At 36.7% G+C, this 21,300-nt stretch overlaps 1 protein-coding gene across 6 annotated transcripts in view; it reads left to right on the plus strand.

Annotated features, from left to right (window-relative positions):
• ASAP1 (ArfGAP with SH3 domain, ankyrin repeat and PH domain 1) overlaps positions 1 to 21,300 on the plus strand; it is a 123,493-nt gene that overhangs the window by 47,635 nt on the left and 54,558 nt on the right. For all 6 annotated transcript variants that reach the window (XM_054270166.1, XM_054270185.1, XM_054270182.1 and 3 more), the window contains exons 3-7: positions 8,151 to 8,223; positions 16,505 to 16,650; positions 20,085 to 20,159; positions 20,501 to 20,550; positions 20,878 to 21,007. In XM_054270166.1, coding sequence (XP_054126141.1) covers positions 8,151 to 8,223; positions 16,505 to 16,650; positions 20,085 to 20,159; positions 20,501 to 20,550; positions 20,878 to 21,007 — 474 coding nt within the window. The remainder of the gene's footprint in view (positions 1 to 8,150; positions 8,224 to 16,504; positions 16,651 to 20,084; positions 20,160 to 20,500; positions 20,551 to 20,877; positions 21,008 to 21,300) is intronic.

The raw sequence follows: 21,300 nt of genomic DNA on the forward strand, positions 1-21,300 counted from the left end.
ACCTTGCCTCAAATATTCACTATCTTCTGATGAGTTTATTGTTTGATTGTTCTCAAAAATACATAATCTTGTTCTATCTTTTTTGGGTGTGTTAGTGTATAGATATATCTCTTGCATATAAGCTTTTCAGGTTAGATTTTTGTTAAATGAAAATGTCACTTTATAATGTCTTGGGTAAATGACAAGAAACTTCAATGAATTATGCTGGAGAAAAAAAGAAGTAATCTTGTGAGGTAGTATTTGGTAGCCAATATTCACACCCAAATCAATGTATTTCCCCTAGCTTTTGTAAAAAAGCATAAGGAGAGGTTTGAAAGAATTCAGGGAGAGAGTAGACTTCTATTAGTTTAGGATCATTCCCTTTGTGCTTTTAAAACAGTACTTAATAGATTGCTGATGTGGGCAAGAACTATCAAGTCACAGGAAAAAAGACTGACAATATGCCATGGCTCACTAAAAAGCAGAGTGCAGCAGCACTCATTATTTTAAACACAGGAACATTTGTAATGTAGGAAGGTTCTTGGGTGATGTGCTGTGCAGCCTTAGTGCTGGCAAAGCCCTGTGTGCAGCCTGGGAATTGGGGACAGTGGCATCTTCAGGAGCTGGGAGCCTGGCTGTGGGTGTGCTGGTTTCTGAGCTGTAGCCATATTTTATCCCAGCAGTCGTGTCAATGTGTTTATCCAGCTGCTGTGGTGTGAAATGGGTAAAGTTGTGCTGCAGTGACATTTAAACTGGAAAGGTTTTTTCACTGTTTTTGCCGTTCTAGGTTTCTGTACTATTCAGCTTCACTACTGCTGATTGAAGTGAGTTTGTATGTAGTGAATGATAATTGTTCCAGCAGCTGTAGCTAGCTCAAAGTGTGTTGTTGCCAGTATAAAGATAAGAATATTGTCACTAAGTAGTTGTGGATGCCCCTCTGTGTCCAGAGAAGCTGTGGATGCCCCATCCTTGAAAGGTTTCAATGCCAGGTTGGATGGGGCTTTGAGCAACTTGTTCTAGTGAAAGGTGTCCCTTCCATGTCAGGAGCATTGGAACTAGATGATGTTTTCCAATTCAAACCATTCTCTGATATTTATCACCAAGATTAGTTTCTACCCAGTGAAGCTGATTTAGAGCCTGTGGGAGAAACTGTCACTGGATGCTTTCAAGTGTTGTCACGAATTGTGGGCTTTTCAGCATCTCCTACATGACAAAAATTAGAGAATAAATCTGATCAGTGTACTCAAAATTCCTGCAAAAAAATCTCTTAGCTTATTTTTCAGATATCTCTAAAGGTACCTTGTGCACAAAATAAGTTAGACCCAGAAGTATTGATGTAACTCAACTGAGAGCTAGAAGGAAGAAATTGCCCAAAATATTGTTAAACTTTCCCAGGTGTGCCAGAGTGTGCACAAAATCCAACATCCACACCATGGTCATTAGAAAAAGTGTGATGCTAACTTCATTTAATGCAGAAGTGATCATACATAGATGTTTACTAGTGTCTACATTCTTGCTCTTGCAGCAAAGGCTGCTGGGTAGAAGTCTGGTTGCAAAGAAGGATCCAGTTGTTAAACAAATTACAATTAGCAATACTGTGCTTTTCCAAGCAATATCGACTGTGCTTCCATTTGAGTAATACTTGGAGAATAATTAAGTGGCTAACAGTTCTGCAGCTCTTTTAAGAGCCCACACAAATGAGCTGGCTCATCTGTTGTGACCTTCACAGCTCTGGAGGTTGGTGATTTTTGTCACATACGTGGAGTTTGGAGAGGCTGTTGCATTACATCAGACCACGTAGCTAAGAGCAGATGTGAGGAAAGTTCAACTGATGGGATCTATGTTAAATTTGAACATTACCTGAAAAAATGCTTTTGGGAAAATGTGTTTACTCAGTTTGATCACTGAATGCTTTTTTCATTAGGTTATGCTTAAAACAATTGATGCTTAAAATTTTCAGAGAAAAGACAAGGTTTTGAAAATGATGTTATTTTAATTGGTGTTCTATTAGAAGCAGCTGGGAAATGGTGGTGTATGAAATGATGCTGGCATCAGTTACCACAGTGATAAGTGCTTGTTGATGTGTTATTTTGGTTTGCTTCTTCTCACTGTCACCCTTTGGGGTTTTCTTAAGTAGTTCAGGACAAGTTCAAGCTGGACCTTTGTATATCTACCTTTTACACAAAGAGGTTGTCTCTAGAAAATTCTTAACACTTGAACACCCTTATTTTTGTCATGTAGACATGTGCTGAGACCAACAATTGAAAACAATTTTCATTCTGGTGACTGTCAGGAACAGTATAAATTGAGTGGAGAGGGAAGGACAGGAAGGGTGGTTTGAGTCAATTCTCTGTGCTCAGAATTTAGTGGGTTTGGAATTCTGCTCATTTCTGAGCTACAGGAGACCAACACTTGATGCTAATCTTCTCTTTTGGTTCTGTTTCACTGTGGCAATTATAGGGGTTTGTGTTGTTGCAATTTCAGTGGCATGCAATAACTTAGTAGCTGTCTAGTCTGTGTTTGTTGTATTTCCAATAAAGTCTGGACTTTATTGTGAGGAAAGCTGATACTGCTGCTACACAGCCATGACTTTGTAAGGTGCTATTTCTCTACTTCATTCCATGGGTCCTGTAACTGGGACTGGAGCAGAGGGCAAGCATGTTTTATAGGATAGCCAGCAGTAACTTCTGTGCCAGGGTTAGAGAAGTGTGTAAATTGGTAAGTGAAAGGTTTACTACTTTTTAGTCCCTTGAGGCCAGTAAATCATCTGTGTGTGTTTCATGAAATAATTATTCTTGTGTCTGACAAGACAGGCACATGACTACCAAGCATTCATTACACCCATTTACGTGTATTGCCTCAAATATTTTTATATTTCACATGGATTACTTTTTCAATATAAGAAAATAATTTCTTAAAATACATGGAGAGAGAAGTTTTTTGTGATAAGTACATAGGTTGTGCATGCTCTAATCCCCTTCAAGGTTTTGTCATGGATTTGTCTTGTGCAAAATATTGGAATGGTTTAAAATATTTCTTCTCTGGTATGTTATTTTTGTGGATGGATTCTGGTAGTGGTAGGATATGGAATCTTTTAGGGCAAATCTCCTACAAATGGTGTGAATTTCTAAACTTTCTCTGATATAAGCATGAGTGGTTTGTTCCAGTTGGAACATGCATCTCCTTCAGATAATAATATACTGACATATTAATGTGATAGTCAGTGTCTTGAGCCACTTTTTTCTTTTGTTGTTGTTAGGCTGACACAGAAATTAGTGGGTTTTTTTACCCCTCTTCAAATTGCAAAGGTTTGCAAGGTACACAAAATGTATTTGATATTTTAGTACTCTAGTGGGCTCAATGGGCAGTAGCATCCTTTGTGCAAATGTGTGCCTTTGGATTGGTGTTGATTTCTAGAAAAGCTACTTTAATATGTGTGCAAAGCACTTTGGTGATTGGTTTCTGGACAGTAGTTTTATGTTAATATAGAAATAAAGGTTTATGTGCTGTTTAAACCATGATTTTCATTTGTACCAATAAGCACCTCAAATATTCAAAGTATGGTTTACAGTATGTAGACTTTTGTGTACAGACACATCAGGACAAATATGGAATCACAGAATGGTTTGGGTTGCAAGGGACCTTAAAGTTCATCGAGTTCCAACCTCCCTGCCATGAGCAGGGACATTCACTAATACACTCTAATATGTATTTATGCACACACATGCCCATAAATATATACATATCTGTACAGAATAAAAAGACACAAGGTTTTAAAGAAACAATTAGTGGTTTATCTAAATGTGAACCTGACAGTTTTTACTACCTCAGAGACAGATGGCAAACCAGAATTTACCACTTTCCGTGCTGTACTGTAGTATAATTTCTGGTTTAAAATTTAGAGACTATTAAATCAGAGCATGGTCCCAAAATAGAAATACCTCTCACTGAGAAGAGATCAGGCTCTTGAGGGTTGAGGAGAGGCAAGGCAGTGTCTGTCAATATGAACAGCAGTGGAAAATGCGTAGCAGAGAGGATTGGTGTGGGTTAGGGAATGTCAGCATATACCTCTCCTGACCTGGCCCTGTTCTGTGTGCTGTGGCAGGCTGGTAAAAGTGCCCATGCTGCTTCCCAGTGATCTCCATCAATGAATGATCCCTTGGGAGAGCTCACCTTGTCTCCAGCCCAAAGTTAATTTGGTTTTATATCCTCAGGTGGACAAGTTTTCCGCTCCCTGGTATGAACAGCTAGCTGTGAATGTACATGTTAGGAGGGAGGAGGTGCCTTCTCTGAATGTGCAATGGTAGCTAAGTACAGATGTCTGTCAGTGTGCACTGCACTGATGGAAGGTGGGCTGAAAAAGAGTTTCACAGGGCTGTTGGCAGCACTGCAGCTCCTGAGCTGGGTGTAGCCAACAGGAGTGCCCTGGGGTCAGGGAGCAGAGACAATGCTTTCTTCAGCAGGGCAGATTGGAACCAAGTTGGTGGCTTGAAATGGCAGGCTGGGTTCAAAGCACCCATATTATAGCAGAAAGGAGAAATTATATCTGGAGTAACTATGTGGGCAATTCTGCACTGATTAGTTAGAAGAGATGATGTTGAATGATCAGGAGATTTTCTTCTTCAGCATAAGCTTCAATATAAGTGAATGCAGCAACCTGAAACCTCAACAAAGCCAGAGAATCCGCTGAGAATGAGGAGCAGGGAGCTTTCCTTGTTTCATTCTACTTAAGCAGATTAAATATGGTGGTTGTTTTGTGTTCTTTCTCAAATTTTCCCCCTTTTTTTTATGAAACTGATTTTGCATTTTTTTTGATCTTGTCTCCAAGATGGGCATTTTCAAGAATAAAGCTTTGTTTAGCTAATAAGGTAGTAAATCTGTGGTATGGGTACCTTTAAGTGATTCATCTTTGCAAAATGCATAAGAGGGTAAGAAAATGTTCTTCTGTTGAATTTAAAAAGGCCTCCTGCAAGATGGTTTTATGGAAATGAAGAAAGAAGCATTTGTCAGGAGTGGGTGGTGGTAAGGAAGAGTTCAGTAGGTAGGAAGGAGTGCCACTGAATACCCAGAGATTGTCACAGAAACTCCTTGGCTCCCTAAGACACTGAAATTTCCACTTATATAAATGTATGCCACTTTTAATGGAAGATCACATTTTGTGTCTTCAATGATAAGCAGTTAAAATGTTTAGTATTCTAAATACTCAAAATGAAAATTAATGGATACTGCAAAAGCTCATTTTCACCTAGCAAGGGAAAGCAAGGCTGTTCCTGTCTAAGATGCTGAGAAGGTAATATTACTCTGGAATAATAATTGAATTGAGCATTGAGTGCAACTTAATTGGCACCTAAAAATTACAAGGAAAAGACATCTAAGAGGAATGTAATATATTTGGAAACAATCTGTCTCCAGTTATATAAAATAAACAAAACAAAATCAAACAACCAAAAAACCTCAACACCCAAAAGCACCTAAGCAACCCTAGATAACAGGTTTTGTGTACTTGGTATGTAAGTGTGCTTTATTTATAGTTTTGGACTATGAAGAAGTAGTTCATGTAAAAATTGTATTTGCAAGTATAGAAATACAAAATTGGCCTGTGATGTCATTTTCACTTAGATCACTGGCTCCTTCAGGCTGTGGATGTCATCTCTGTATATTGCTTTACTCAGTGATTCCTCTTTTAAAATAATGAATGTTCCCTTTCCTCCTGCTCTCACATTAGTGATTGCATCTAATTCAATACCAAATCCAATTTAGAAAATTTTTCTAGTCTGCTTGTCATAGTCTTTTAGATTAATAACTTCAGGAAAAAGTTTCCTGGGGATTTTGTATTTGTTTCTTTCTCCTGAGTGTCCAATTTGCTTCAGTACCAGACCTTAGTGCAAAGTTTTATCTCTCAATCTCATCAATGTTAACCATTGTCTTTCTTTCAAAATACTGGTTTCAAATTCTTATCTTGTGTTCAAACTCTCAGTAGACAAATGAGTCATTATTTTTTTTCTGGTCATTGAAGATAGAAAGAACTTCAGTAGAAATGTATGATAGCAACTGCCTGACGTAGAGGCAGGCAGGAGCAAAAGCTTTTGACAGCATTTGCAAAGGAATCAAAGAGAAGCACTTGCTGTGCACTGTCTTGGAAAGGAACACTGAGTTCCCAATATTTTATTACATTTAAAAATGGTAACTTTTCCTGGCAAGATGTAAGTCAAATCCAACCCACTATTTTAGTGAGGAGCAAAAGAAGTAATGATGTTTGCAGTTCTTAATGTTTTAATCCATTTTTCTGCTGTAAATGGAAAAAAACCCCCAGAGATAAATAACCTCAGAAGGCATTTTTACAGCTTTTGTGGTTCCAAACGTTCTAGTTTTAGCTGCCACAGGAGTGATTGCATGATCTGAGAAAATGGTTGTTTCCAGTTAAGGAACAGAAACATTCCATTTTTTGTTACAGATTATCATGTATTGTTCAGCTATAACATTTTGCATGGTTAAAATTGGGCTACTCAAAACAGAACCATTATATATTAATTGGTTTCTCTCTGTATGGATTCCTACTGGAAGTGTTCACACAGAGGAGCACTCAGTGTTTGGAACTCACTGAAGAGCAGAACCCTCACATTTACCTGTCTCCAGTGCTTAATGCTGAGTTGACTGGAGCTCCTGATGTGGTTTTCTGGAGCTTCTTGATGCCCAGTGGAATATCCTTCAATTATAGGATCATAGAATGCCTTGGGTTGGAAGAAAAACTAAATATCATCTAGTTCTTATGCCCTTGCCATGGGCAAGAGCACCTTCCAGTAGACCAGGTTGTTCAAAGCCTCATCCAGGCCTTGAGGACTTCTAGGGATGGAGTAATCACAACTTCTCCGGGTAACCTGCGCCAGTCCCTCACAACCCTCACAGTAAAGAATCTCTGTCTAATATCTGATTTCAGCCTACTCTCAGTTTCAAGCCATTCACCCTTCTCCTATCACTCTATGCCCTTATGAAAACCTCCTTCTCCAGCTGTTTTGCAGACCCCATTTTTCAGATATTGGAAGGTGCTATGAGGTTTTCTAAGGCTTTTACTGTCAAAACCATCTCAGATTTGGCAGTGAAAGCTCTGCTTATGGGGTGTTTTCACTCAGTGTTGCTGGTGATGTCCTTCTGTTAGGAAGTAGGAGTGGCTGACATTGTGCCTTGTTCTGCCAGGCTTCAGACCCCCAGGAGCTCCAGAGTTTAAACTTCTGGATAACAGGGCTGTGCAAGGGTCTCTGCAGTGTGAATGGTGTGGTCTCTACCAGGCCCCATGCTCAGTTGTGCTGCTGTCCTGACAGTGGTTCTGAGTACAAGTTCTCCAGTCTCCAGTGATTTGGAAGTGAATATAATATAGCAAATACTGCCATAATGCCAACACTGATCTAACATTACCTAGGTGATGGGACGTTGCCTGTGATCTAAATGGGGAAAAAATATAGCACACTATTTAAACATTTCTGTGTATGATTGGAAATCTAATCCTCAATTCATCATTACTTAATAAAATTTTATACTGGATTTTGGAACTATTGCAGAAAATTTGAAATTCTTAAAGATGTAGTCCTGAAAATGTATATTTGAATATTATTATTATTATTATTGTTGTTATTAGTCCTTCAGTCACATTATATTGCACAAAATCAGGTGTTATTCCTTTATTTTGATTTACTGCTTTTCATCTGCTGTACTTTTAGAGTTATGTTGTGAAATTTGGTGCAAGGGATAGTGTTGTGATCTGTGCCTACAAACACTATTACTGTAGGAAAGTCACAGATGTTATCAAACAATTTAGTTGTAGTAGAAACCGTAGGGCTAGTGTAGAAGCATCTGCTATTTCTTTTTTTGGGTTTTTTTCCAAAATATAATGCAATTGAATAAAGGCTTTGTCCTTTGCAAAACTAAAATGATGTTTTTCTTTTAGTGCTGTCAGTACTGTTCTGCTTTGTCAGAGCATTTTCAGTTCAATTCTTTAATTCATCCTGAAGGGGTTGAATGACCCCAGACCTTCCCACAGGCTGAATCAGTTGTACCTGCAGCTTTTTCCAGCCTGTGAAACTACTTGTTTTGTTGGTTTCTTTTTAGTTGTTAAAGTATATTCTGGCAATCAATGAAGTAAATATTTAAAGTTTGTTTGCTTCTTGCTATTGTAGGCATTGGATCAAGACAGAACTGCACTACAGAAGGTGAAAAAGTCTGTGAAAGCAATATATAGTTCGGGGCAAGGTAAGACATTGTTTTCAATTTTACAAGAGCCAAGGCATTTAATTTCAAGTTTGAGATGTCTCACAATTCATCCTGTTGACATGTATAGCATAAGAAATGCCTATCTGTTTAGGAGTGTTTGGACTTCAAAATTTTCTTTCTTCACTTCTGCTTATACATCAGATTAATGTGCTCTCCAGTTCTTTTACCCTCATATTCCTTCTCAATGGCCTCTGGGAGAATCCCACCGGTAAATTTTTTTGCTGTCATAATATTTCAAGCATTTACCTTTAACTAGAGCAATGACAAAAAGGTGTTCTCAACTGAATTTTTAGAAAGCAATTAGAAGTGAAATAAGATTTAGAACTTGTTTAAAAGTTTTAAAAGTAAATTTAAAAAATTCTAGGTTTGTTTTGTCAACATTTGCTCTCCCTTCATGATGTGTTTCTCTTCTTGCCTAAAATCAAAATTATGTATTTTCCCTTCTTACCTGAAATAGTATAGTTATATAATTGTTTTGCTTGCCTGAAGACACTGTTGATGTTTTACTGGGACTATAATAGTTACTTTGATGGGAGTTTATTTGGTTAGAATATGAATTGATAATCAGTTTGAGTGCAGTAACAAATGGTGATCAAACACATCAATATACAGATTTGGTTTTAAAACTCTAATGCTTCTGCCTCTTCTTCTCTTAAGTTCTAAAAACTGTGCCAAAGGCAGATAGGATAACAGAGCTGTGGACTTGCCAATAATCTTCTGGCTGTAAATATATGATTTGAGGAAATCCCAGTTCCAATTTCCTAAAAATAATAATGATCAGTTTAGCAAATATTTTCCATATACAGAGTACTTTTGAGTGCTCTTAGTTTATAAGTTTATGGAAGTGTCTGGGATTTTCAATATCTTGTAGATTCTTAAGTATTCTCATTTGCCAATCATGTTGGTTTGCTAGCACCATGCTTTAATTAACTGTAATTTCAGTTGTTGGTGAATGTTTCCCAATAGTCTGTGAAGCCTGATGTAAAGTGAGAATAGTTTTTGGTGCAAGTGTAGTTCAATGCTTTTAGAAGTATTCAGATGCTCCAGTAAGCTTTTCTATTTGACAGTACTTACCTAAACAGAGTTTTGAAAACAGAGTTTCAAAACTGATGAAAAATGTAGAACACATTGAAGGTGTTTCTGCCTGGTTTAAAACAATAATATAAATAGCTATCATTTGAATCTTGGGATAAAAATAATATCGTTGTTAAGGCCTGTAAGTAAGGCAGTACTATATGATGAATTAGTTGCATTGAATAAAAGCAATAGAAGGTGGATTTATGGCTTTCATTGGGTGCTCTGCACTTAAAAAGGAGCAGAGATGGGTAGCTGGTTTTTAATTTCTTTTTATTTTTTTTACATTTTAAATTGTTTTTTTACCAAGCTTTGTTTCAAAGGTACAAGTTAGTAAGAATTCTTTTGGCTCAAGAAAGCCAAAGCTTTATACACAATCCTCTGGCTCCCTCTTCAGAGTGCTGCTGTCATAGGCACCACAATGAAAAGCTGTGTGCAGGAGGCAATTCAGGCAGTGACTGATAAACTGGGATCAGTAAAGCCAAGACCAAAAACGTCTTACACATGTGAAACATTATAAAAATAAATGTGAAGTGAATCAAAACTCAAGCTCATTTTGTCTGCTTGTACAAGGAAAATTGCTGAACCAGCTATTTTCTTGTGCTTCAGTGATAAAAATGGATTTCGTTGATATTTAAGTAAAGCATTCCAGAAACAGCTGTAAAAAGAATTGGGGTTTATCAGTTCAAGAAAGTATTATGTGGCTATTTTTATACATCAAAAGAAAGCCTCTGACTACATTTTGAGAACCCAGAATTGGAGTTTTGTTTTACAAATTTATTTGTTTGCTACCATGTTTATTTACTAAAGTAGGAGAAGGTTTTGTAGTACTCCTTTGCTTCAAAATCTCCTTTGAGAACTCCAGCTGGACTGGTGAGAAAGAGTTATTCAGGGACAATAGAAATTCTTTTTTCAGTTCAGTAATCCAATTCATACTCTACCAAAAGCCATAGCTAGTTTTTTTGGATTGTAGTGGTTTTGGGTTGCTGAGGTTTTTTCTGTTTCTTTGGGGTTTTTTTTGTTGTTTCTTTGGGTTGTTTTTATGTCTTTGGTTTTGGGGTTTGGTTTTTTTTTTTTTAATGCTTGTTTGTTTTTTGTGGGCTTTTTTTGTTTCTTTGGTTTATTTTTTGTTTCTTTTGGGTTTTTATTGGTTTTGCTTTGTGGGGAGTTTTTTTTGGGGGGGGATTGTTTTGTTTGGGTTGAGGGGTTTCTTTTGGTGTCTGGGGTTGTTGTTGTTGTTGTTTTTCTTTGGTTGGTTTGGTTTAGGTCTTTTTGTTTTCTTTGGTTTGTTTATTTTTTTTTTTCCTGAGTAACATTTGACTAGTGGCAGTGACACAGTGCAGTGTCTCATACAGAACTCTTCAGGAGGGCTGAACCTTTTGGTGTGTTGATTTGTTCCTCTCCAGTGCTGAATTATCAACCACAAGGGTCTCTGGTCTGTTACAAAGAGCTTTAACATCACCCAAATACTTTCTGCTCTCCCTGTACTTCCCTCACCCATTTGTCATATTTACCATTAGAGCTACTGCTGTGGAAATTAAAATAAACCAACACAAGAGTATAGAAAACCCTTAGAAATGTCCCTTCCCTATTTTCATTTCTGAAAGGGTTGTATGGGAAAGGACTGCTCATGGAATCCAGTCAGACAGACAGACACCTCCTTCTCACCCCTTGCTCCCTGTCAGGCTTGCTGTCTTCTGGCATGATCAATTGGGTCTGTAACTAGGAGCCCTTCTTGTGGCAGGAGTCCTCAACTTCATGGAGGATCTGTTCTGGCTTCCTTTCCTGTAAGATTTGGATTGAATTGTAACAGCAGTAGATGGCACAATTATTTTTGCTGTAGGTTTTTCAATAGGTCTTTTTCATTATTTCCCTGGGATAAGTCCCAAATATAATCAAAAGAGTTTACACAATGGAGAAATAAAAGCATAAAATCCATACAAGACCAAAGGTACTGAGATAAATCAGCAGTCCTCATCGTCTCCCACAATGTTCAACAACAGATGCTTGAGGAAGAAGAAAAATGGTTCAAAGATGGAGTGTATTTTAAGTACTTTGTTTAGCACTTTCTCAGCTCACACTGACATAAAGGCCAGGAATTACCTTGAGTCAGAAATTATATTTGATGTTTGATACTTCTTGATGGACTTCTGCAACTTATTTTGTCCAAGGAATTTGAATTAATGTAAATCTTTATCATTCACAGTCCTGCATCAATCTAGTTAAATTCTCCTGAGCAAAGTTTCCTAGTGCATGCTCATGTTCTTCAGATCTTAAGTCACCTGAGGAGGAGAGTGTCCCTTGCCATGTCTCAAATTGGCATTGACCTCAAACCCACCAAAACAACTCATCTGATATGAAATTGAGGGAGCTTTGCATGTTCTGGGCATGAAAGTTTGTAAGAGGCTTTGAAGTGCCAAATCTTGCTAGAGTAGAGCCAGAGGAGTTTTTGGTGGATGAATCCAAACTGTTCTGTGGACCATTCTGTATCTTGAAATAGGTTTGAGTTGTTTCTGTTATTACTCACAGTATCTCTCTTCTAAACTCAGCAGCTCTAGGGAGTATTGAGGGGTGATTTTTTTTGATTTTTCTTTTTGTTTGTTTGGGGGGTTTTTTCTGTTGTTTTTTTGTTGGTTTTTTTTTTTTTTTTTTGGTGTATGTGTGTGTGTTGTCTTTTTTGGGGGGGGGGGGGTTTTACTTGGGTTTTTTTTGTTTTGTTTTTTTACAGAAACCATTGCCTTTAATCATCCTCACTTTCTCCAAAATGGAAGCACAGACTTCCTTTTCTAAAATAGAGAAGAGGAGGAGTGAATTTTGGGCAGCAGGGACAGGAACTGCACACAATATTAAGGGTTTAAGCCTAATATGGCAATATTTTGATATTGCGTGCTTTCTTCAACTGTTAGATTTGGTATAAGCCCTCTGAAGCAGAATAGAAAGAAAATTCTTCCATGAGAGCTTCTTCAAACATGTCAGTGATGAACAGAGATGTAAAAAGAAGTAATTTACTTTTCTGAGCTGCCTTATCTCTCAGTGCTCTTGTACGGTGATGATCTAGAGAACCTTGCAGACACAGTGAGATGTTTCTTGCTCTGAAATATGGAAAGAGGCTTTTATTACTTTTCCCTTGAGCAATCTCATTCCAGAAGGCGTTATTGTTATCAAGTTCAGACAATTGTATGGTGGTCAAATAATTTTTTTCTATTATTTTTTCATTATATTTCAACTTGTGAAGAATGAAATGAGAAAGGGTGTTTTTTATTTCAAATAAAATTTCTGCCATCCTTTTTAACCTTGCCAGCTTTCTTGCTTTTCTAAAGCCTTTCTGAGTCATCTTTCATTCATAAATGCATGTTGGCTCTGACCTTGGTTATTTTTCCTCTCGCTATCCATGGAACAAAGCTGTTTTAGAAGAAGCTTAAAAATAGTTTAGAGTTGATCAAAATTCTGAAATAATATTTTTATTTTTGTTAACCACAAATGCAGAATTGATTCTTATTAATTTAGACATTCTTCAGGTTTCTTTGGGCATAATCAATGACAAAAGTAGTGTTTTTCTTCTGTAAACTATTTAATTTTTTTGTGCTTGTGTTTTTCAGTGTTTACAGGATAATATATTTGAACAAAACTGTTGTAGAGGAAGGAAATTTTAAGCCTTTAATTTCAGTGATGTGTTTTGTAGGTCCAGCATATAAAGGCTATCCTTTAACCTCTCTTCACAGAATTTGTACTTCTGTACCCTTCTTTAATATGCACGAGTAGTCAGAAATCTCACTAGGCTCAGAGGCATGTGCTAAAATTCTGATAATTTTCGGGTGGAAAATAAGCATAGCATTTCATGAATGCTGTGGGTTCTAGTGAAAGAGTACAAATTCTGGCAATCTCATTTAAGTATTTTCTGTTCATCCTGGGAATAATTTCCCACTGGGTCACTCTAGGCATGGAGAGCTGCAGGTGACTGCCTGGGAGTGCAGTGCCAGGTGGGGTTGAGCCCTGGGAGTCCTTCAGAGCTCTGTGCTCCCTGCTTCTGGAAGTGCTGCTGTGCAGCCAAGGGCAGCTGAGAGCTGCCACTCCTCCCTGAGCTGCTTGGATCTGCATCTCCAGAGGCATTCCTGTTATTTCCTCTGAACATTTCCCCAAAATACATGTTAGAGCTCAGACATAAGGGATGCCACAGCATTACTGTGCACTGGGAGCTGCGAGGATTTTCTCAGACCAAAGGGAAATTCTGTGCTGAATGTTGCCCGGGGTTGAAGGTGTGGGTTGTTGGGGGATGCACAGCTTTCATTCAGCTCAGAAAGTGCCATTGCTGTGTCCAGATGTGCTGTTTTACTCCACATCTGCCCCACTCTGGTGGCATTCTCAGCATGGGCTCAGGGGCTGGGGGCCTTGCCAGCTCCCACTGGGAAGGGAATGATGAGTGAGACCCCTCTGAAGGGAGCTGTGTGTGTCAGTGGGTGCAGAGCCCTTGCTCAGTGTTCCATGATTCCCTTTGAAGGGAGCTGTTTGTCAGTGGGTACAGAGCCCTTGCTCAGTGTTCCATGATTCCCTCTGGAGGGAGCTGTGTTTGTCAGTGGGTACAGAGCCCTCGCTCAGTGTTCCATGATTCTGGCACGCCTCAGAGAGCTGCTGAAGGAGCAGGATTCTGCCTGGGGAAGCTGTTCTATTTTCATCCCAGTGCTGAGCATTGCTTACAGTATTGGAAAGACATGATTCAGTTCTGGAAGACAAATCTTATTCCCTGTATGTGCTGCTGTCAGTGATCCTGTCTCACTCTTAGGGTTATTGAAGTCTTGGACATATAAGGACTTGTATGTAAGAAAGTAAATATTGTCATGCCTATTAGAGCTTTCTGTATGCAAAGGAAATTCTATTAGGACATTAGGAAGTAATTTCTAAGTGCATGAGGCACCTAGAGTGAGATTAAAGAATGCTCTTTGCTCTAAGCATGCCAGGTTTCACATTCCATATTTTAGTGTAGGCTACATTGCAGATTTAATTTTTCAGCTATGTGCATTTATGGTTGAGTAGGGAATTGCCTTGCCTCTTTAATAGAAAATATTTAATCTCATTTTGCAAGATTTACACTGATACTTATGTCGAAATTGAAAATTTCTTATTCTTACAGAATACTTGCATTTTGTGTGGCAATTACAGAAGTAAGTATAGGAGTATTCCTTCACCATCAAAACTTCATTTCTAGATTTAGGTGATTTGTAGTCTGGGATTCTTGAGCATTTCCTCTATATTGTTCTAGGACAATGATCTGCTTCCTGCTTCCTCTTTCTGACCGGGAATTTCTTTTGCCTTTCTACAGATAAAGGAAAAAAGCTTCTTCAGCTCTTTTTCACTCTCTTTATGAAATCATTTTTGAAAATGCTCTATGAAACAACACAGTGCTTAACATCAAAATGCTGGGAAATACTGTGATGGAAAAAGTGCTTCACAAGCAAGGACAGGGATTCCATGACCTAGCAGGGCTCTTTCTGACCTTCCCTTATCCTTGCTTTTCCTTCAGCACAGCTGGATATGCTATGCTTGAGCTTTACTCAGTTAGAACTTAAGCTAAAGCTCCTTCATAGATAAAGGCCTCTGTGTGTATTTGTGCAAAAGCTTTTACATCAAAACAAAATGCATATTTTATTGTTATGTAGTGGTTTCCTTGAGTTCAGTGCTAAGCTATTTCATTAAAATTGTATGCTTTTGGAACATTTTCTTAAAAACATGTGGCTTGAATTGCAATTCTGTATTAACATATGATTAAATATTTGGCCTCTTGAAAACCTCAGTATTAATGTCTGATTTTTTAGAATGTGACTGATGTGATGTGTGAGCTTTGGGGCTTGGTATTGGTAAATAAGGATTGTACTTTTTTAACAGGTTTTGGACTTTTTTTTGTTGGAGCTCTGGTGCACTGTTGTTTGAGTATCTGCAATACCTTAAAAGAGTTAACTGTTTAACTCCTCATCAGCTATTTGTTAATGCCCAAATAGATTTGTGCATCGTGAGACATTATTTATGAGACATTATTAATGGAATAATTGTTTGAATTCATGGAGGAATTGTTTGAAACTTACATCTTCTTTTTTCCTTTTCTTCTGAGTCATAACTTGTAATTCAGATGCTCTTAGGCAATATTATAACTTCAACTAAAAAAAAAAAATAACCTTGGGGATTTTGAGGGAAAAAACCCATGGTACCTCCTGGCAATTGTTCTCTCTTTCCTTTCCTCCCTTGCATTACACAGATCTTGTTCTGTAATTCTGTGGTTTTGTGTTTGTGGTTTGCAGAAAAAAGCCCACATAGTAAGCCCAGACAATTCATTAAAGGTAAATATTGATTTAATTAATACTGGTAATATCCTCTAAGAGAGATAAAGGTGATAAAGCCTTTCCCAAAGGGCTGTAGAGGTAAATTATCTATTTAAAGACAATAAAATAGAAGTAACAAAAATTATGTGAACACATGCCAGAAAAGAAACTAAATAGAAACAGGAAGGACATTTCAGTTACAAGAGCTTCAAATTCATTCTTGATTCAAGGATTTTTCTCACTTTCCCTGGCTTCAACTGCATTGTCTTGGTTCTGACCTCTCTGTATGTGCAGTGTGCTATTAAATACACTGGGATGAGTCTTTGGCTGTGTACCAATACACATTCTGTTATCTGGGATAGCTCAGGGTACAAAGCAGCCAGAAAGGGAGCCTTTGTAAGATGCTGCTTCTTTTGAGCTTACAGTCAATTCAGACTTGGCCTTCTTACATTTAAATCTGATACTTTTGCCTTTTTTATCTGATACTTTTGTTCTTTTCTGAAATGTCCAACATTTCAAAAGAAAAGTTCATGTATGGATGAAAGTTCCTGTAGTGTGCAGGTAAAAATTCCAATGTTGTTTACAAAGCAATCTTATATTGTTTCACTGATGTATTATTGATCTTATTACTCTGTCAATAGCTACAGAGTTTTCTTCATCTCTGTATTACAAATTTCAGCTTGCTGATTTAAAAAGCATATATATGACTATTGGTAAATAATTCTTTTTAATCTTAAAATTCTTTTAATTTTCAGCAAATGTGTTGACTTGTGGCTTTTCTCAAAGTACTGTTTATTAGTTTGTTGTTTGAAGTTGCAGTAAGCTTAAAATTATAATTGGCTACAAAAAAACTTACTTTTGATTTTTCTTTGCAGATCATGTTCAAAATGAAGAAAACTATGCACAAGTACTAGATAAATTTGGAAGTAATTTTTTAAGTCGGGATAATCCAGATCTTGGCACAGCTTTTGTAAAATTTTCCACACTTACTAAAGAATTATCAACACTGTTGAAGAACCTGGTGAGGAGTTTTGAACTTTCTTAGCTTTTAACTTGTTTCAAAACAAAGTATAACACAAAAACTGCATGCATGATCATGATGACTAAGGATAATTTTTAAGGTGTTTTTTTCCAAAACAAAACCTACAGTTTCTTCAGAGAGGATCTGTAAAGGGTGTTATGACACACTCTGTGTTTGATTGTTAATTGGAAGTTAAGAAGGTAAATATAAATGTTGAGCCACCCCTTGAGTCATCATTCACAAGTGATTGATGGTGATCTATACCTCATGGAGCTTAATTTTAAATCATCCCTTAACTTGAAGTCTTTCTTGTTAAAAATACAATATCATTAGGCATGACTGATTTGTTTTACCACAAAAGGAGAAACATTCACTTTTTGGAAAAAAACTAACAATTTGAGCATGTTTAATTGGTGTTAACAGTCCACTCTCCCTTTAATATATAAAGCATCCATGCAAGGTTTTTGAAAGTGGTTTAAAGATTTGTCTCAGTTAAAGTTTGCCTTAGGCCTTTTATTTCTGAAAACTCCATAATAAAACTGAAGTCATAGCAAATATCTTTGAACACTGGAAGTAATGAAGCCACATTTCTTGTGAAATAATTTTTCATGGGCTTGGTAAATGTAGCTGTTTTATCCAGAAAGTCACAGCTTCACTTTTATATTTTTCTTATAGTTGTGTAAATTTTTAAGCTTTTCTAATGTGTGAATTACAAGTGATGTTACAGATTGGTCTTCCTGTAGTCCCCAGCACAGCCATAACTGCTGCAGGTCACACCAAAGGTCCCTGGCTGTGACAGTGGCCCAAAACTGAGCCTTGTGCTTTGCTCTGTAGAGACTTCTGTCACTCTGGATTAATTTGACCTTTAATTTAAATTTAGCACACAATTAAATGTAAGTATTATAAAATGTGAATTAAAGTGCAGTTTAAGGACAGTTTGGGACTAGAACTCAAGTTTTTTGGAAGCTTTCTGAACTTTGTCGTTCCTAGCGGGCCATTCACAGATATTTTTTACTTATTTCAACTAGCAAAGATTTCAGGGTTTATTTATTTATTTAAAATAGTGCTGTTCATGTGGAAAAAACACTTTTAATTTAAGAACCACACTATTTCAGCTAGATTATGAAGCATTATCTACCCAAATTCTTGTTAACAGGATTCAAAACAGGGTGTTCACTAATTTACTTCATTTAGCAGTCTCAAATAGACAACAAACTTATTTTACGATTGCCTCAGCATTTTTTAAACCATTTATTTTTCTTATTTTTTCTCCTTGAGATGGAAAATTCTGCTTTGTTGTTCTTAAGCATCATTCTGTTTAATAAGATTACACTGAAAGAAAAAAAGATGTTTATATCAAATAGAAGTTGAGGTCCATTGAAAAAGCCATTGAGAGAAGGATTCAGTTGTGTCACTGCTAAGGCCCCAAAGTAGGTGCTGCGCCCTATGTTGATAAAATTAATTGGAAAAATACCAGGAGTTATTAAGATGAATGGCAGGATAATGGGTTTAGGGATTTTTTTTATTTTTTTACCTAGAACAAATTGTTGATGCCTTATTTAATAAAGGTACAATAAAATAATGAATAGTCTTTAAAGACATAAAGATGAATAAGGACTGGAGCTGCACAGTAGACAAGGAAAAAATGCTTCACAGATTTGGATACTTTTTGTTCTATCTTTCAACTTCAATTTTGATTCATTAAAATTTTCATAGAAATTTTGATAATTTGGATATTTCATGACAAGGAAGGTACAAAATAACTTACTTTCTTCTTTGTCAGTTATGGAGTGAAGGAGTGACTATTTTGGAGTGATAGTCACTTACTATGGAGTAAAACCAGCAACTTTTTTACATACTCAACCTTTGAAAGGCATAATTTTGAAATGATTGCTCAGCATACAAGGGCAAGAATAAAATCACATCCATTAATCATTTTAACAAGGCTAAATAAGTTGCTGTGCAGTTTTTACTACTAACCGTTGATGTTATCATTAAATATAATGTCTGAAACTTAAAATTTATGAGTGTACTTAAGTTTTTCAATCATTGTTATTAAGATTGTCTTATAAGAAGGACACACAATGACCCTTCAGTAAGATTTTATAAAGGTAAAACATTGGGATTGGCCATTGCCAAACCTGGTCTCTGTTTTCAGCAAATTCTGAGTGTCCCACCAGAATCAGTTTCTCTGTTTTTTACTTCTACCTCCTTGGCCATTTCAGGTTGCATTCTTTATGCAGTGATTCATTATAATAGTGCATTTAAAAGCTGTATAAAGACCTGTGTATTTGAAAATGAGTGTGTCAAGATCTTTACATTGATCTAGATGAGGTTTTGGCAGAACATTTGTAGCAGTTGTAGATGATTTCTTTTGAAAATTTGCATGATTCTTGCCTTTTTCCAAGTGTTTAAAGCCTGTTTTTCTCTACCTCTCTTTCCTGTAAATGTCCTGAGCTAATCTTTGCAGGCAAATTATCTTTTGTTCACAGCCCTCACGAAATTTTCATATGTGTTTCCATGTGTTAAGGGATTTTTTTTCCCTTTATTTTGTTCCATATGTGAGACTGCTTTACTTTATCAGATTGTTTCCAGTTCATTTGGTCTATTGTTTTATCAAGTCTTCAGTGATGTAATACATGATTGCAAATCCTTACTGTATTGGAGTAATACACTGCTATTTAGCTTTGGGTTTTTAGGGGTTTTTTTTGTATAGCTGACATATTCATTGGCTATTGTTCAGTCATTTCAAGCCAAAAATTAATGGTTTGAGTTGGTTATCTTTAATGGATACACCTGGAAAAATCAAAAAAAAAGGCTACAGTGTCTTTAGAATATGTGAGGAGTTTGAGTGGAACACAGAACCTGTTTCAGTGCTTGTTTTGCTATTCTTGTCCATAACCAAGCAGGCATGAACTCAGTGGGGTGAAATTTAAACTCAGGGGAGTTTGAGGGGATGTCAGATATACACAATGGACGAGGAAAGGAACAGTGTTCCCGAAAAGGGGGGAATATTCACAGAGCTGGTGCCCCTGTTTGCTCCTTCTGTTCATGCTTGAATTTACATGTGCTTTGTGTGTTCCCAGCCTGTGGCACAGCAGGTCCTTCTTACTCAGGAGGCTGTAGCCAAATTTGTACCCAAATCTTTCTTTTGCTTCAAGAGGATGAATATTGCCTTGAAGTGCTTTCAGAACTTTGCTAACATACTATTTGTAAAATTCTGGATATATGTCACCTTGTTTAAGTAAACGTTAATTATAATGTTTCTGTGGCTCATGCAAGTAAATGTTTATTAATTCTTTCCAGACTTGAATTTACTGTGAGTTTAGAAATGTGAGGTGGTTGCAACTTGATTAGTGAAGTTCAAAAAATTGTTGGCAGTAGTTTGATAAGATGAGAATAAATCCTTCTGAATATAATGTTTTTGTTTTTAGCTCCAGGGTTTAAGCCACAATGTTATTTTCACTTTGGATTCTCTCTTAAAAGGAGACTTAAAAGGTGTTAAAGGGGTAAGTGTTGCAAACTAAATTTTTGTTTTATGTTCATCTGTGTAGTAACTGTTTTCCTTTCACTCATGAGAGTATTTCTTATGTTGGCATTTATTAATAATCCGTATTTAGTACGAAGAACAAAATTGGCATGACTGCAATGAAATCTTGAAAATTTCATTGTAAATTGCTGATTTAGTGTGCACAGGAAAGCAATACTTTACAAGATTGAAACCCAGTATTTTTTTCCAACTACTTTCTGAAAAGTTTTGAAAACAGCAGTTTTTTTGTTGCTTTTTATTACTTGATAACTACACAGAAAAAGTTTAAAAATGTTCTAAGACAATTTTTTGTTTCCTAAGGACCTCAAAAAGCCTTTTGACAAAGCCTGGAAAGATTATGAAACCAAATTGTAAGTATTTGTCTCCCATTTGTTTTTTTGTGGTGTTGGGATTTTTAAATGAATTATTATTAGCAGTATTATTAATATTTTTATTGCTATTATTAAGGTATAATTTTTTCCCCCAGGTAACACACAATCTAGAGAATACAGTTGAAGGAAGGACAGTTTCATGGCTCAATAGCTTCTTGAGATTTAAAATATACAGGATTTGGTAGAAGAGCAAATCTTTAAAATGTCTTCTTTGATCCTTCTTAACTATTACTTTTTCCCTAAATAATGCCAGAACACATTTTAGCAGAAGGGATTCTCTAAAATTTTTTCTAAATAAAATTTCAGTACCAAGATTGAGAAGGAGAAGAGAGAACATGCAAAGCAGCACGGGATGATAAGAACGGAGATAACGGGGGCTGAGATAGCTGAGGAGATGGAGAAGGAGAGGAGGCTCTTCCAGCTGCAGATGTGTGAAGTAAGAAACAAAGTTCCGTTTTTAATTGCAACACCAGAACTTATTATTAACAGACTTTGGGAGTCTTTCTTGAAGATGGTGAAATCTTTTGTTGCTTAATGGGGGAGGAGGAGGGAGGAAATTATTTTCATGTGACACAGTATAGCAATATAAAGCTAATTATTTTAACAACTCTTGCACAAAACTGGGCTTCTTTTTGTTTTTATTCCTTTTCCTGGTTTTTAGATTATTGTGGAAAGGTTCTTGGGCTGAAAATACACTGCAGAAATATTTCTTATCAGGTTTTTGGCTTA

This window comes from Melozone crissalis, unplaced genomic scaffold (assembly GCF_028551555.1).
Source record: "Melozone crissalis strain CALT ecotype California unplaced genomic scaffold, PUWL_Pcris_2 ptg000002l_1, whole genome shotgun sequence".
NCBI lineage: Eukaryota > Metazoa > Chordata > Aves > Passeriformes > Passerellidae > Melozone > Melozone crissalis.